The sequence below is a fragment of the Oncorhynchus gorbuscha genome, linkage group LG21 (genome assembly GCF_021184085.1).
Source record: "Oncorhynchus gorbuscha isolate QuinsamMale2020 ecotype Even-year linkage group LG21, OgorEven_v1.0, whole genome shotgun sequence".
In the NCBI taxonomy this organism is placed as follows: domain Eukaryota; kingdom Metazoa; phylum Chordata; class Actinopteri; order Salmoniformes; family Salmonidae; genus Oncorhynchus; species Oncorhynchus gorbuscha.
The window spans coordinates 132,501-150,000 of NC_060193.1; the positions used below are offsets into that span (position 1 = coordinate 132,501).

Genomic DNA, 17,500 nt, shown 5'->3' on the forward strand with positions numbered 1-17,500 from the left:
TCTCCTCTCTTTTTCTCTCTCTCTCTCTCCCTCTCTCCCTCTTTGTCTCTCTTTTTCTCTCTCCCTCTCTTTCTCTCTCTCTCTCTCCCTCTCTCTTTCTCTCTGTATCTCTCCCTCTCTCTTTCTCTCTGTCTCTCCCTCTCTACCTCTCTTTTTCTCTCTGTCTCTTCCTCTTTCTCTCCCTCTCTTTTTCTCTCTGTCTCTTCCTCCTCTCTCTCTTCCTCTTTCTCTCTGTCTCTCCCCTCTTTTTCTCTCTGTCTCTTCCTCTCTCTCCCTCTCTTTTTCTCTCTGTCTCTTCCTCCTTCTCTCTCTCTTCCTCTTTCTCTCTCTCTCTGTATCTCTCCCTCTCTTTTTCTCTGTCTCTTCCTCTCTCTGTGTATCTCTCCCTCTGTCTTTCTCTCTCTCTCTCATTCTACTCATCCCTCTCTTTCTGTCTGTCTCTCTCCCTCTCCCTCTCCCTCTCCATCAGTCTGCTCATCCCCCTCTCTAATCTGTTTTTCTGTAATCCTCATCAACGCCCCGCCCTCTGCTCTTCCTCATTTTCCCACTCTCCACCTTTCTCCATCGAATAATTATGCTTTTCTCTTCCTCCTCTTCCTCTTCCTCTTCCTCCTCTTAGGGTTCTTAGTAACTTATCAAACTATTTTTATTTTTTGTGTGTTGATGAATTTGGTCTTTAATTTAATTTATACTTTTGAAATGGATGTCTCCTTTATCTGAAATGAAAGCCTTCTATTGCGCGTACACACACACACACACACACACACACACACACACACACACACACACACGCACACACACACACACACACCCAAGTCCAGGATATTGTTGTTGTTGTTGTTTTCAGTCCATTTAATCAGAGAATCTTTCTTCAACAATATATGTGACATATATCAGAGTGGGTGACTGAGTGTAAATAGATATTTTCTTGTGGATGCTTTAGACACATAGAGGATTTAAAATAAAAGATGGCATGATGATATGATACCTTTCCCAACGCTGTACGATTAATTTAAAGAGTTAAGTCAGGTAAACAGAGTGAAGGTTAAAGGGTAAAGGTTAGAGGTTAAGACAGAGTAATGGTTTGAGTAGAGATAGAGGCGGCTGGCTAACAGACAGACTTTTAGTAATGTCAGTTAGTGTGTTTTATCTTCTGTTCAGTTTGTTGTGGTAGAGCTGCTCTGTTAGCCGCTAGGTCGCTTGGTCCTGGTGTCCTGGTTGGCCAGCTAGCTGTTAACCGCTAGGTAGCTAGATCCTGGTTAGCCAGCTAGCTGTTAGCCATACTGCTAGGTCCTGGTTAGCTAGCTGTTAGTCGCTTGGTCCTGGTTAGCCATACTGCTAGGTCCTGGTTAGCCAGCTAGCTGTTAGCCACTAGATCATATAGGTCCTGGGTACCTAGCTGTAAGCCATATCGCTAGGTCACTAGTTGCTAGGTCAGTTTGAATACCTGTGGTGCGTTTGAATACTTTAAGGGAAGAGGATGATATATTGAGATGATATTGGGGCAATATCGGGTTATTACTGGGGTGATATCGGGGTAATACTGGGGTGATATCGGGGTAATACTGGGGTGATATCGGGGTAATACTGGGGTGATACTGGGGCAACACTGGGGTGATATTGAGGTAATATTGGGGCGATATTGGGGCAATACAGGGGCGATACTGGGGTGATACTGGGTTGATATTGGGTCTATATTGAGGTGATACTGGGTCGGTATTGGGATAATACTGGGTCTATATTGGGGTGATACTGGGTCGATATTGGGGCAATACGGGGGCGATACTGGGGCGATACTGGGGTGATACTGGGGTGATATTGGGTCTATATTGAGGTGATACTGGGTCGGTATTGGGATAATACTGGGTCGATATTGGGGTGATACTGGGTCGATATTGGGGTGATACTGGGTCGATATTGGGGTGATACTGGGTCGATTTTGGGGTGATACTGGGTCGATTTTGGGGTGATACTGGGTCGATTTTGGGGTGATACTGGGTCGATTTTGGGGTGATACTGGGTCGATATTGGGGTGATACTGGGTCGATTTTGGGGTGATACTGGGTCGATATTGGGGTGATACTGGGTCGATATTGGGGTGATACTGGGTCGATATTGGGGTGATACTGGGTCGATATTGGGGTGATACTGGGTCGATATTGGGGTGATACTGGGTCGATATTGGGGTGATACTTGGTCGATATTGGGGTGATACTGGGTCGATATTGGGGTGATACTGGGTTGATATTGGGGTGATACTGGGGTGATACTTGGTCGATATTGGGGTGATACTGGGTCGATATTGGGGTGATACTGGGACGATATTGGGGTGATACTGGGTCGATATTGGGGTGATACTGGGACGATATTGGGGTGATACTGGGTCGATATTGGGGTGATACTGGGACGATATTGGGGTGATACTGGGACGATATCATATCAAGGGGATTTCTGCTTTTAATGTCTTTCTTTTTTATTCTGTTTCTCCACTCGTTTATTTGTGCTGTGTTTGTTTGTGTGTCATCAGCTTTGTGGCGGGTTTAGAACACAACATTGTGTACAGTTACCACGGCAACCACAGCATCAGGCCGGAGTCTCGCCCTAACTTCACCACACACCCGCCACTCACACTGTTGTGCCACATGTGAGCCTTTCGTCTTGCTGTTGGTCATGCCCCTTTAATCTCTAAACCAATCCTTTCCCTTTAAACAGTGATGCCACTTCCTGGTCTGGGCTGTCTGACCAATCAGAGCCCAGCCTGTCTCCATCCCTCCATCTTAGTAAGAATTGGTTTTCTTTTCATTTGTTCTCAGTTCCTTTTCTGTGCAACGTTCAGCAGATACAAACTAGATGTGGTTAATAATGACATCATCTGTATTACTGCCTCAGATATTCCATGTGGAACCTTCTGAAGAATATTGCTGTAAAAACAAGAAATAAAAAGATTTTGTGTTTAAAAGGTTTGTCTCGAGTGCTTTGAGAGAAAGGAGAGAGGGATGAAAGTGTGTGAGTGTGGCTCATTTAAGATGTATATATGTCTCCTCTCACATTACCCAGGATGCACCTTACTACATCAGAAGTAAAACCTAGCTAGATAAGAGTTATCAGGATCAGATATGACACATTTATACCAGACCAGACCCAGATATAGACAGTATCTGTGTGATTGAGATAGATGGATACATTTAGAGACGATAGATAGTACACACATGACCAAGGAGGTCAAGGTTAGGCTGGAGGCTAGGTATCGTGTCTGTAATTGTGTGTATAAAACACACAGCAGGTTATATAAACAGAGTGACCGTAGCTGACAAAATAGACCTTATATAAGAACATATGAATAATACTGATGCAGAGAGAAAGATTGATGGATGGGAGGAGGGGGGGGGGCAGGGTTAGGACATATGAAGAGAGGAGGGAGGGAGGAAGGAGGCCAGGGTTAGGACATATGAAGAGATGGAGGAGGGAGGGGGAGGCCAGGGTTAGGACATATAGAGAGAGGAGGGAGGAGGCCAGGGTTAGGACATATGAAGAGAGGAGGGAGGGAAGAGGATATGAAGATGGAGGAGGGAGGGAAGGGAGATGGAGGAGGGGAGGGAGGAGGCCAGGGTTAGGACATATGAAGAGATGGAGGAGGGAGGGAGGAGGCCAGGGTTAGGACATATGAAGAGATGGAGGAGGGAGGAGGCCAGGGTTAGGACATATGAAGAGATGGAGGCCAGGGTTAGGACATATGAAGAGATGGAGGAGGGAGGGAGGAGGCCAGGGTTAGGACATATGAAGAGAGGAGGGAGGGAGGAGGCCAGGGTTAGGACATATGAAGAGAGGAGGGAGGGAGGAGGCCAGGGTTAGGACATATGAAGAGAGGAGGGAGGGAGGGAGGAGGCCAGGGTTAGGACATATGAAGAGAGGAGGGGGGAGGAGGCCAGGGTTAGGACATATGAAGAGAGGAGGCCAGGGTTAGGACATATGAAGAGAGGAGGCCAGGGTTAGGACATATGAAGAGAGGAGGGAGGGAGGGGGAGGCCAGGGTTAGGACATATGAAGAGAGGAGGGAGGGAGGAGGCCAGGGTTAGGACATATGAAGAGAGGAGGGAGGGAGGAGGTCAGGGTTAGGACATATGAAGAGAGGAGGGAGGGAGGAGGCCAGGGTTAGGACATATGAAGAGATGGAGGCCAGGGTTAGGACATATGAAGAGATGGAGGGAGGGAGGGAGGAGGCCAGGGTTAGGACATATGAAGAGAGGAGGGAGGGAGGGAGGGAGGAGCCCAGGGTTAGGACATATGAAGAGAGGGAGGAGGCCAGGGTTAGGACATATGAAGAGAGGAGGGAGGGAGGGGGGAGGCCAGGGTTAGGACATATGAAGAGAGGAGGGATGGAGGGGGGAGGCCAGGGTTAGGACATATGAAGAGAGGAGGGAGGGAGGGAGGAGGTCAGGGTTAGGACATATGAAGAGAGGAGGGAGGGAGGAGGCCAGGGTTAGGACATATGAAGAGAGGAGGCCAGGGTTAGGACATATGAAGAGAGGAGGGAGGGAGGGGGAGGCCAGGGTTAGGACATATGAAGAGAGGAGGGAGGGAGGGAGGAGGCCAGGGTTAGGACATATGAAGAGAGGAGGGGGGGGCAGGGTTAGGACATATGAAGAGATGGATGAGGGAGGGAGGAGGCCAGGGTTAGGACATATGAAGAGAGGAGGGAGGGAGGAGGCCACTGTTAGGACATATGAAGAGAGGAGGCCAGGGTTAGGACATATGAAGAGAGGAGGCCAGGGTTAGGACATATGAAGAAAGAAAGATGGAGGGAGGAAGGGAGGAGGGAGGGAGGGGGGAGGCCAGGGTTAGGACATATGAAGAAAGAAAGATGGAGGGAGGAAGGGAGGAGGGAGGGAGGCCAGACACAAAGATAGAGGGAGAGTATGACAGACTAGAGATGATGGTAAAAGGAGTGAAAGAGAGGAGAGAAATAGATGGGGGTGTAACTGTAATCCCGGAGCTATAATCCCATTCAATCTAATCCAGTTCAGCGGACTCTCTCTCTCACACACACACACACACACACACACACACAGCCTTAGTGACATTGGAGAACTGACATTGTCCTCCCCAATATGGCTGCTGTGGGAGGTGCCTATTCTCTCAGCCACCATTCAAACTGGAAAACTTCATTCCTCAGACAAGACACAGACTACTGAAGAGAGAACAGGAGAGAAGGAGAGGAAAGAGAATGAAAATAGCCTTAAACCAGTAGTCTTGTGAGACAGTTATCATGTGTGATTGATTGTGTGTAACTTTGATTTTGACTGAGTGTAACATAGGCACGCTTATGACATGTCTCTGATTTGCAGACAACAGACACCTGGTGGTCTATATGATATGCCATCTAGTGGTGAACTGCTGAACTACAATCTATATGATATGCCATCTAGTGGTGAACTGCTGAACTACACAATCTGTATGATATGCCATCTAGTGGTAAGCTGCTGAACTACAATCTATATGATATGCCAACTAGTGGTGAACTGCTGAACTACACAACCTGTATGATATGCCATCTAGTGGTTAGCTGCTGAACTACAATCTATATGATATGCCATCTAGTGGTGAACTGCTGAACTACAATCTATATGATGTGCCATCTAGTGGTTAGCTGCTGAACTAAAATCTATATGATATGCCATCTAGTGGTTAGCTGCTGAACTACACAATCTATATGATGTGCCATCTAGTGGTGAACTGCTGAACTACACAATCTATATGATGTGCCATCTAGTGGTGAACTGCTGAACTACAATCTGTATGAGAGGAGTGACTTCCGGCGCCGACTGAGATGGCCGCCTCGCTTCGCGTTCCTAGGAAACTATGCAGTTTTCTGTTTTTTTACGTGTTATTTCTTACATTAGTACCCCAGGTCATCTTAGGTTTCATTACATACAGTCGAGAAGAACTACTGAATATAAGATCAGCGTCAACTCACCATCAGTACGACCAAGAATATGTTTTCCGCGACGCAGATCCTGTGTTCTGCCTTACAAACAGGAAAACGGAATGGATCGCATGCAGCGACCCAAGGAAACGACTCCGAAAAAGAGGGAAACGCGGCGGTGTTCTGGTCAGACTCCGAAAAAGGGCACATCGCGCACCACTTCCCAGTATTCTTCTTGCCAATGTCCAGTCTCTCGACAACAAGGTTGATGAAATCCGAGCAAGGGTGGCATTCCAGAGGGACATCAGAGACTGCAACGTTCTCTGCTTTACGGAGACATGGCTTACTGGGAAAACGCTATCCAGGGCGGTACAGCCAACGGGTTTCTCCACGCATCGCGCCGACAGAAACACACATCTATCTGGTAAGAAGAGTGGCGGGGGCGTATGCCTCATGACTAACGGGACATGGTGTGATGAAGGAAACATACAGGAACTCAAATCCTTCTGTTCACCTGATTTAGAATTCCTCACAATCAAATGTAGACCGCATTATCTTCCAAGAGAATTCTCTTCGATTATAATCACAGCCGTATATATCCCCCCCCAAGCAGACACATCGATGGCTCTGAACGAACTTTATTTAACTCTTTGCAAACTGGAAAACATTTATCCGGAGGCTGCATTCATTGTAGCTGGGGATTTTAACAAAGCCAATCTGAAAACAAGACTCCCTAAATTTTATCAGCATATCGATTGCGCAACCAGGGGTGGTAAAACCTTGGATCATTGTTACTCTAACTTCCGCGACGCATATAAGGCCCTGCCCCGCCCCCCCTTTCGGAAAAGCTGACCACGACTCCATTTTGTTGATCCCTGCCTACAGACAGAAATTAAAACAAGAGGCTCCCACGCTGAGGTCTGTCCAACGCTGGTCAGACCAAGCTGACTCTACACTCCAAGACTGCTTCCATCACGTGGACTGGGACATGTTTCGTATTGCGTCAGATGGGAATATTGACGAATACGCTGATTCGGTGTGCGAGTTCATTAGAACGTGCGTCGAAGATGTCGTTCCCATAGCAACGATAAAAACATTCCCTAACCAGAAACCGTGGATTGATGGCAGCATTCGCGTGAAACTGAAAGCGCGAACCACTGCTTTTAATCAGGGCAAGGTGTCTGGCAACATGACTGAATACAAACAGTGCAGCTATTCCCTCCGTAAGGCTATCAAACAAGCTAAGCGTCAGTACAGAGACAAAGTGGAATCTCAATTCAATGGCTCAGACACAAGAGGCATGTGGCAGGGTCTACAGTCAATCACGGACTACAAGATGAAATCCAGCCCAGTCACGGACCAGGATGTCTTGCTCCCAGGCAGACTAAATAACTTTTTGCCCGCTTTGAGGACAATACAGTGCCACTGACACGGCCTGCAACGGAAACATGCAGTCTCTCCTTCACTGCAGCCGAGGTGAGTAAGACATTTAAACGTGTTAACCCTCGCAAGGCTGCAGGCCCAGACGGCATCCCCAGCCGCGCCCTCCGAGCATGCGCAGACCGCTGGCCGGTGTGTTTACGGACATATTCAATCAATCCCTATACCAGTCTGCTGTTCCCACATGCTTCAAGAGGGCCACCATTGTTCCTGTTCCCAAGAAAGCTAAGGTAACTGAGCTAAACGACTACCGCCCCGTAGCACTCACTTCCGTCATCATGAAGTGCTTTGAGAGACTAGTCAAGGACCATATCACCTCCACCCTACCTGACACCCTAGACCCACTCCAATTTGCTTACCGCCCAAATAGGTCCACAGACGATGCAATCTCAACCACACTGCACACTGCCCTAACCCACCTGGACAAGAGGAATACCTATGTGAGAATGCTGTTCATCGACTACAGCTCGGCATTCAACACCATAGTACCCTCCAAGCTCGTCATCAAGCTCGAGACCCTGGGTCTCGACCCCGCCCTGTGCAACTGGGTACTGGACTTCCTGACGGGCCGCCCCCAGGTGGTGAGGGTAGGCAACAACATCTCCTCCCCGCTGATCCTCAACACGGGGGCCCCACAAGGGTGCGTTCTGAGCCCTCTCCTGTACTCCCTGTTCACCCACGACTGCGTGGCCACGCACGCCTCCAACTCAATCATCAAGTTTGCGGACGACACAACAGTGGTAGGCTTGATTACCAACAACGACGAGACGGCCTACAGGGAGGAGGTGAGGGCCCTCGGAGTGTGGTGTCAGGAAAATAACCTCACACTCAACGTCAACAAAACTAAGGAGATGATTGTGGACTTCAGGAAACAGCAGAGGGAACACCCCCTATCCACATCGATGGAACAGTAGTGGAGAGGGTAGCTAGTTTTAAGTTCCTCGGCATACACATCACAGACAAACTGAATTGGTCCACTCACACTGACAGCGTCGTGAAGAAGGCGCAGCAGCGCCTATTCAACCTCAGGAGGCTGAAGAAATTCGGCTTGTCACCAAAAGCACTCACAAACTTCTACAGATGCACAATCGAGAGCATCCTGGCGGGCTGTATCACCGCCTGGTACGGCAACTGCTCCGCCCTCAACCGTAAGGCTCTCCAGAGGGTAGTGAGGACTGCACAACGCATCACCGGGGGCAAACTACCTGCCCTCCAGGACACCTACACCACCCGTTGTTACAGGAAGGCCATAAAGATCATCAAGGACATCAACCACCCGAACCACTGCCTGTTCACCCCGCTATCATCCAGAAGGCGAGGTCAGTACAGGTGCATCAAAGCTGGGACCGAGAGACTGAAAAACAGCTTCTATCTCAAGGCCATCAGACTGTTAAATAGCCACCACTAACATTGAGTGGCTGCTGCCAACACACTGTCATTGACACTGACCCAACTCCAGCCATTTTAATAATGGGAATTGATGGGAAATGATGTAAATATATCACTAGCCACTTTAAACAATGCTACCTTATATAATGTTACTTACCCTACATTATTCATCTCATATGCATATGTATATACTGTACTCTACAACATCGACTGCATCCTTATGTAACACATGTATCACTAGCCACTTTAACTATGCCACTTTGTTTACTTTGTCTACACACTCATCTCATATGTATATAATCGATACCATCTACTGTATGCTGCTCTGTACCATCACTCATTCATATATCCTTATGTACATGTTCCTTATCCCCTTACACTGTGTATAAGACAGTAGTTTTGGAATTGTTAGTTAGATTACTTGTTGGTTATCACTGCATTGTCGGAACTAGAAGCACAAGCATTTCGCTACACTCGCATTAACATCTGCTAACCATGTGTATGTGACAAATAAAATTTGATTTGATGATATGCCATCTAGTGGTGAACTGCTGAACTACAATCTGTATGATATGCCATCTAGTGGTGAACTGCTGAACTACAATCTATATGATATGCCATCTAGTGGTGAACTGCTGAACTACAATCTATATGATATGCCATCTAGTGGTGAACTGCTGAACTACAATCTATATGATATGCCATCTAGTGGTGAACTGCTGAACTACAATCTATATGATATGCCATCTAGTGGTGAACTGCTGAACTACACAACCTGTATATGCCATCTAGTGGTGAACTGCTGAACTACAATCTGTATGATATGCCATCTAGTGGTGAACTGCTGAACTACAATCTATATGATATGCCATCTAGTGGTGAACTGCTGAACTACAATCTATATGATATGCCATCTAGTGGTGAACTGCTGAACTACAATCTATATGATATGCCATCTAGTGGTGAACTGCTGAACTACAATCTATATGATATGCCATCTAGTGGTGAACTGCTGAACTACACAACCTGTATATGCCATCTAGTGGTTAGCTGCTGAACTACAATCTATATGATATGCCATCTAGTGGTTAGCTGCTGAACTACACAATCTATATGATGTGCCATCTAGTGGTGAACTGCTGAACTACACAATCTATATGATGTGCCATCTAGTGGTGAACTGCTGAAATAATCACACAAACAAAGACTGCAAACTAACAGACAGACATATAGATCTAATTATTTATTAAAACGTGAAACTTTATTTCTCAATCATAACAAATAATTTAGGGCATTTTGTACAAAGCTCGATAGAAGCATGTCAGATGGACAGACACACTTTGATAGCCAACATGGGACCAGAACGCTAGAAAACAATCACAAAAATACACCAATAAAAAACACCAGATTTAAGTTGCAACATTTGGGCCTCAGTCTGAAGCAGTAGTTTAAAACGTGATGATAAAAATACATGTTTTCTGACAGACCTCTGAAGACCAAGGTCGTGTTGGTTTCTGAAATATAAAACTATACATTACCTTCAAAAACAACCGCATAGACACAGATCATGTAGAACAGACAGTTCCGATCTACTCATGATATTATAGAATTACGTCTTGTGGAGTGTTTTTCAGATCTATTGATTAGAGTTTCTATCATGAAGAACAGCTCAGATGATCTATTCATGGTATTTCTATCAGAAAGTTCAGTTTTCTCTCTTAGGAGAGTGTCAATCATCTTTTCTCCACTCACAGGGAGAGGCTGGTTACTATAGCAACGCTGTAACATGACACCCACATCAGCCTGCCGTTACATCAAACACTTAAATTAACACACACACACACACACACACACCAAACACACACAGCTAGCTACAGAGGTCAGGGGTCGAAGAAAAATGAGGAAGCATATTGAGAAAGAAATACACTGACTACGAGTGTGATATGTGGTTGTCCCACCTAGCTATCTGGAGATGAATGTCCTGACTATGACTGGTCCACCTAGCTATCTGAAGATGAATGTCCTGACTGTGAGTCTCTCTGGATAAGAACATCTACTAACATTTCAAAGGCAGCATGGTGAGGTTTCATCAGACTGACCTCTCTGCAGCTGATTGGCCTGATCTGATCATGATTCAAGTCGCTCAACTGGTTGCTATGAAACTCAGTGGTTTGTGTTACTACGGCAACGAGAAGACCCATCTGCTATGTGACTGACTGACTGACTGACTGACTGACTGACACACACACACGCACGCACACGCACACACACACACGCACACACGCCACCAGTGTCTATGGGTCTATGAAGGATGCCATAATGTATCTAGTCACCTGGGTGGTGTGTTCAGGGGTTAGAGGTCAGGGTTTAGGGGTCAACAAAGGAAACCATGATGTATCTAGTCCCGCTGGTTGTAGGCAGGCCCTCGTGGTAGTGAGTCAGTCTGCCTGGGTGCATGAAAGACCATCCTTTACGAGGTGCTTCCACATTACAGTCATAGCGAAGGAACCGGCACCCTCCTCCCTGAAACACAAACACGTTACAGATTGTGTGTGTGTGTGTGTGTGTGTGTGTGTGTGTGTGTGTGTGTGTGTGTGTGTGTGTGTGTGTGTGTGTGTGTGTGTGTGTGTGTGTGTGTGTGTGTGTGTGAGTGAGAGAGAGAGAGAGAGAGAGACAGACAGACAGACAGACAGAGGGAGACAGACACAGAGAGAGAGAGACAGACAGAGACAGACAGAGAGAGAGAGAGAGAGAGAGAGAGAGAGAGAGAGAGAGAGAGAGAGAGAGAGAGAGAGAGAGAGAGAGAGAGAGAGAGAGAGAGAGAGAGAGAGAGAGTGGGTTGACTATAGTTCTAACTACGCTTTGTGAAAAGTAACTATTTATTTTCCCGGGGAAACAGTTACTTTAGAGGATGAGATAACTACGACTATTACTACTACTGAATACAGATCCCAGAAAAGAACTACTTTTAAAACTATTGGATTGGCTGTCTGCTACTAATGACAGGGCTGTATCTAGACCTGCATGTTAAAGATAGAATGAATAACAAACACAATGTCCTCTACTATTCCAATCTATCTGATAGAAATGTATTGTGTAGATCAAATATGACTTTCTAAACCTTCTGTAAATGTCCATTCTCCTGAATGTCTGTTGCCCCAAGTGTCAAGTCAAACCAATTAACCAATGATATTTTGTACAGAGAAGTATAAATAAATTGTACGACTCTTTAAAACGTGCCATTCATTTTACGATACCGGTAATTCAAAACCATTTGCACACAGCAAGTTAGATGCTTAGTAAAAATAACTCTGTCCATCTGAGGGTAAGTGTTCAAACACACACTAGACCATCTTTAAAGGGATAGATCACTCAGAATGCAAACCAACAGGATGTTCCACGTACCCTGGCTGTTATTCATTCAAGAAGGCAGTTTTGGGGATACTTTGTTTCATTTGATACTTAATAGCCATGTGTTGCTACTGTTTCCGAGTAATATACTTTAACATTAACTTCATTGGGACATTTAACATTAACTTCATTGGGACATTTAACATTAACTTCATTGGGACATTTAACATTAACTTCATTGGGACATTTAACATTAACTTCATTGGGACATTTAACATTAACTTCATTGGGACATTTAACATTAACTTCATTGGGACATTTAACATTAACTTCATTGGGGGCAGCATTTTCACTTTTGGATGACCAGAGTAAACTGCCTGCTACTCAGTCCCAGATACTAATATATGCATATTATTATTATTATTATTATTATAAGTAGTATTGGATAGAAAACACACTGACGTTTCTAAAACGGTGTGAATGATGTCTGTGAGTATAACAGAAGTCATATGACAGGCAAAAACCTGAGAAGAAATCCAAACAGGAAGTGGGAAATCTGAGGTTGGTCGTTTTTCAACTCAGCCCCAATTGAAGATATAGTGGGATATTGATCATCTTGCACTTCCCAAGGCTTCCACTAGATGTCAACAGTCTTTAGAAAGTTGTTTCAGGCTTCTACTGTGAAGGAGGGGCTGAATGAGAGGGGAATTAGTCAGGTGTCTGGCAGAGAGCCACGGGCTTGTGACGCGGGGTCATGTGAGAGTGACAACGCATTCCATTGCTTTTCTACAGAAAGGAATTTTCCGGTTGGGACATTATTGAAGATTTATGTTAAAAACATCCTAAAGATTGATTCTATACTTCATTTGATATGTTTCTACGACCAGTAATATGACCTTTTGGAACTTTCGTCCGACCTTTCCGCTGGACAAACGCGCGTTTGGATTTGTTTACCAAACGTCCTAACAAAAGAAGGTATAAATGATGAACTTTATCGAACAAAACAAACATTTATTGTGGAACTGGGATTCCTGGGAGTGCATTCTGATGAAGATCATCAAAGGTAAGTGAATATTTATAATGCTATTTCTGACTAATGTTGACTAAACAACATGGTGGATATCTCTTTGGCTGGTTTGGGCTCTGAGCGCCGTACTCAGATTATTACATGGTATGCTTTTTCCGTAAAGTTTATTTGAAATCTGACACAGCGGTTGCATTAAGGAGAAGTTTATCTAAAGTTCCATGTATAATAGTTGTATCTATTATCAATGTTTATTATGAGTATTTCACCGCATGTTTTAGAACTACTGAACATAACATGCCAATGTAAAATGAGATTTTTGGATATAAATATGCACTTTATCGAACAAAACATACATGTATTGTGTAACATGAAGTCCTATGAGTGTCATCTGATGAAGATCATCAAAGGTTAGTGATTCATTTTATGTCTATTTCTGCTTTTTGTGACTCCTCTCTTTGGCTGGAAAAATGGCTGTGTTTTTCTGTGACTTGGTGGTGATTTAACAATCTTTGTGGAGCTTTCGCTGTAAAGCCTTTTTGAAATCAGACACTGTGGCTGGATTAACGAGAATTGCATCTTTAAAATGGTGCTTAATACTTGTATGTTTGACAAATTTGATTTATGAGATTCCTGTTTGAATTTGACGCCCTGCAATTTCACTGGCAGTTCCCAGACAGGTTAACCTGTTCCTGAGTAATCCACTTTAACATTAACCTGTTCCTGAGTAATCCACTTTAACATTAACCTGTTCCTGAGTAATCCACTTTAACATTAACCTGTTCCTGAGTAATCCACTTTAACATTAACCTGTTCCTGAGTAATCCACTTTAACATTAACCTGTTCCTGAGTAATCCACTTTAACATTAACCTGTTCCTGAGTAATCCACTTTAACATTAACCTGTTCCTGAGTAATCCACTTTAACATTAACCTGTTCCTGAGTAATCCACTTTAACATTAACCTGTTCCTGAGTAATACACTTTAACATTAACCTGTTCCTGAGTAATCCACTTTAACATTAACCTGTTTCTGAGGAATCCACTAACATTAACCTGTTCCTGAGTAATCCACTTTAACATTAACCTGTTCCTGAGTAATCCACTAACATTATGTTGCTATGGTAATAATGAAGTGACGAGTCATGTTAAGCTGTTCTTAATGGGTTGTTTTACTCAGTGTATATCTAGACTAATTCAACTGTTGTAGTTTTATGTTGCTATGGTAATAATGAAGTATCAACTTAATGGGTTGTTTACTCAGTGTATATCTAATTCAACTGTTGTAGTTTTATATGTATCAACTATGTTGCTATGGTAATAATGAAGTGACGAGTCATGTAATGCTGTTCTTAATGGGTTGTTTACTCAGTGTATATCTAATTCAACTGTTGTAGTTTTATATGTATCAACTATGTTGCTATGGTAATAATGAAGTGACGAGTCATGTAAAGCTGTTCTTAATGGGTTGTTTTACTCAGTGTATATCTAGACTAATTCAACTGTTGTAGTTTTCTATGTATCAACTATGTTGCTATGGTAATAATGAAGTGACGAGTCATGTAATGCTGTTCTTAATGGGTTGTTTACTCAGTGTATATCTAATTCAACTGTTGTAGTTTTATATGTATCAACTATGTTGCTATGGTAATAATGAAGTGACGAGTCATGTAATGCTGTTCTTAATGGGTTGTTTACTCAGTGTATATCTAATTCAACTGTTGTAGTTTTATATGTATCAACTATGTTGCTATGGTAATAATGAAGTGACGAGTCATGTAATGCTGTTCTTAATGGGTTGTTTACTCAGTGTATATCTAATTCAACTGTTGTAGTTTTATATGTATCAACTATGTTGCTATGGTAATAATGAAGTGACGAGTCATGTAAAGCTGTTCTTAATGGGTTGTTTTACTCAGTGTATATCTAGACTAATTCAACTGTTGTAGTTTTCTATGTATCAACTATGTTGCTATGGTAATAATGAAGTGACGAGTCATGTAATGCTGTTCTTAATGGGTTGTTTACTCAGTGTATATCTAATTCAACTGTTGTAGTTTTATATGTATCAACTATGTTGCTATGGTAATAATGAAGTGACGAGTCATGTAATGCTGTTCTTAATGGGTTGTTTACTCCTGTGTATATCTAATTCAACTGTTGTAGTTTTATATGTATCAACTATGTTGCTATGGTAATAATGAAGTGACGAGTCATGTAATGCTGTTCTTAATGGGTTGTTTACTCTGTGTATATCTAATTCAACTGTTGTAGTTTTATATGTATCAACTATGTTGCTATGGTAATAATGAAGTGACGAGTCATGTAAAGCTGTTCTTAATGGGTTCTCATCAAATATTTGGCAGCCATCAAATAAACATATATTTGTTTTGAAATAACTTTCATACCTTCAAAATACTTCCAAATATGATTTTGTTTCTCTGAGACCTGTATTCAATATCAATTGAAACGAGTTGCCTTTAAGTGTAAACTCTATTAGATTACCTGAGTATTTGAAAATGTGGTATTTTCAAATAAACCCCAAACTACAACAATTCCCAGTCCAGGCCTGGTGTGTACCTGGTAATCCACTCCCTTGCTGTTGAGTGCTACGTTGATGGTGAAGGTGGAGGAGTCGTGATGCGGACGAAGAGACGGCTGTTCATCTGGACGATACCGGACTACAAAATTCATCACCGCCTGGGCCTGGGGGGGGTTGTTATTCATACAAGAACCTGTACATACATGACAGTCTCGGAGGAAGCTGGTTAAATGTATTTGTGATATTTCAAAATGTTGGTAACCTGTTCGCCCTTGTCATGAACATAATGGTGAAGTCAGCTGCGGTGGAATGCAGAGGCCCGCTGACCAAGTCTGGTGTGCGACAACCTCCTATCAGAGCCTTCATGGACAACCTGACTGTGACAACATCCGTCCCAGGGAGTAGATGGATTTTGAAAAGGGGCTGGAGAAGCTTTGCCACCTGGGATGAGTTTCAAGCCAGCGAAGTCTAAAGCTGAAGATGGGGAAGACGGTGGACATCCGAGACACACAGATCCCATCCGTCGCAGAGAAACCGCTGAAGAGTCTGTTTGACAGCAGCCGAGGGATACGGCATTCATCAAGACAATCAACCAAGAGCTGGTGGTCGGCTGCAGTGGACAAGGCAAGTTCAAGGTCTGAACTTGATTCTCTGGATCCTCCTCGTCTACGAGGCCCTAATCTCTACAGTCCAGAGACAACAGCTACCTCAGAAAATGGATGGGTCCAGAGACAACAGCTACCTCAGAAAATGGATGGGAAGTCTACGTGGCCCTGATCTCTACAGAGAGACAACAGCTACCTCAGAAAATGGATGGGAAGATCTCTACAGTCCAGAGACAACACGAGGCCCTGATCTCTACAGTCCAGAGACAACAGCTACCTCAGAAAATGGATGGGAAGTCTACGAGGCCCTAATCTCTACAGTCCAGAGACAACAGCTACCTCAGAAAATGGATGGGAAGTCTACGAGGCCCTGATCTCTACAGTCCAGTTACGGCACAGTGTGTTGGTGGGCATTACAACGCCACGCTACGACAAGGTCCAAGGGAAAGACCGACGGAAGCTGGTACAGGAGGAAGTGCCAGCAGCAGTCGAGGAGGAGCAAGCCGGCAGGATGGTCGGAATGAGGCAACGAGGAGCCTGGACAAGATGGGGGCAAGCGGTGGAGGGTAAGGTCATATGGACCGAGCTTTGGAAAGCCTCAGCGCATACGTTTTTTGATCCAGGCAGTCTACAATGTTCTACCAAGCCCATCTAACCTGTTCTGCTGGGGCACCATCATGCCCTCTGTGCCTGAAGAGAGGAACCCTTGAGCCCCAGGTGAGAGTCGCTACCGCTGGTGCCACGACCAGGTGACTAAAGCCATTGTGGAAACAGCCAATCAAAGCGGGCAATCGTCAGAGCCAGGGGACAGGGGACAGCCAATACCACCTACCAGAACCTCCACAAGTCTTCTCACAACAGCTGAAGACTGGGAGCTGAAAGTCAACCTGGGAAAGTAGCACATTGAGAAGGCCAACGAAAGGAAGAGGGCGAAGTACGAGGAGCCACAGGAGATCAAGGTACGAGTCATTACTGACGATATGTCTCAGGGCATCGCAAGACTTCCTTTTTTAAAGGAAAAACAAGTCCTCTTTACTGTTTTGTGATTTGTGGATTCAGATAAAGTATCTAACATGTGTCTGCGTGTACCTTGGGGAAGTAGCCTGGGTAGAGTTTCTCAGTAACAGGGCTGATGTATTCTTTTAGGAACTTGAGCCACTCCTTCTCAAAGCCAATCTGGTTCATATGAATATCTACTGTAGGGACGTTCTCATAGCCCCCTGCAA

The 17,500-nt window shown here is 44.4% G+C and overlaps 1 protein-coding gene and 1 long non-coding RNA gene across 2 annotated transcripts in view; one reads left to right on the forward strand and one right to left on the reverse strand.

Annotated features, from left to right (window-relative positions):
* Window positions 1-440: 440 nt before the first annotated feature.
* Window positions 441-2,959, forward strand: LOC124008411. The gene is made up of 2 exons (XR_006834093.1): window positions 441-1,290; window positions 1,343-2,959. It is a non-coding gene; the product is annotated as an uncharacterized LOC124008411 (long non-coding RNA).
* A 7,008-nt stretch (window positions 2,960-9,967) lies between these two features.
* The window catches only part of LOC124008310 (multifunctional procollagen lysine hydroxylase and glycosyltransferase LH3-like), an 88,897-nt gene continuing 81,364 nt past the window's right edge, over window positions 9,968-17,500 (reverse strand). Inside the window, exons 12-14 of the mRNA XM_046319476.1 lie at window positions 17,364-17,500; window positions 15,708-15,833; window positions 9,968-11,275 (exon numbers count right to left, since the gene is read on the reverse strand). The exon at window positions 17,364-17,500 is cut by the window's right edge and continues 10 nt beyond it. Coding sequence (XP_046175432.1) covers window positions 11,120-11,275; window positions 15,708-15,833; window positions 17,364-17,500 — 419 coding nt within the window. The 3' untranslated portion in view covers window positions 9,968-11,119. The remainder of the gene's footprint in view (window positions 11,276-15,707; window positions 15,834-17,363) is intronic.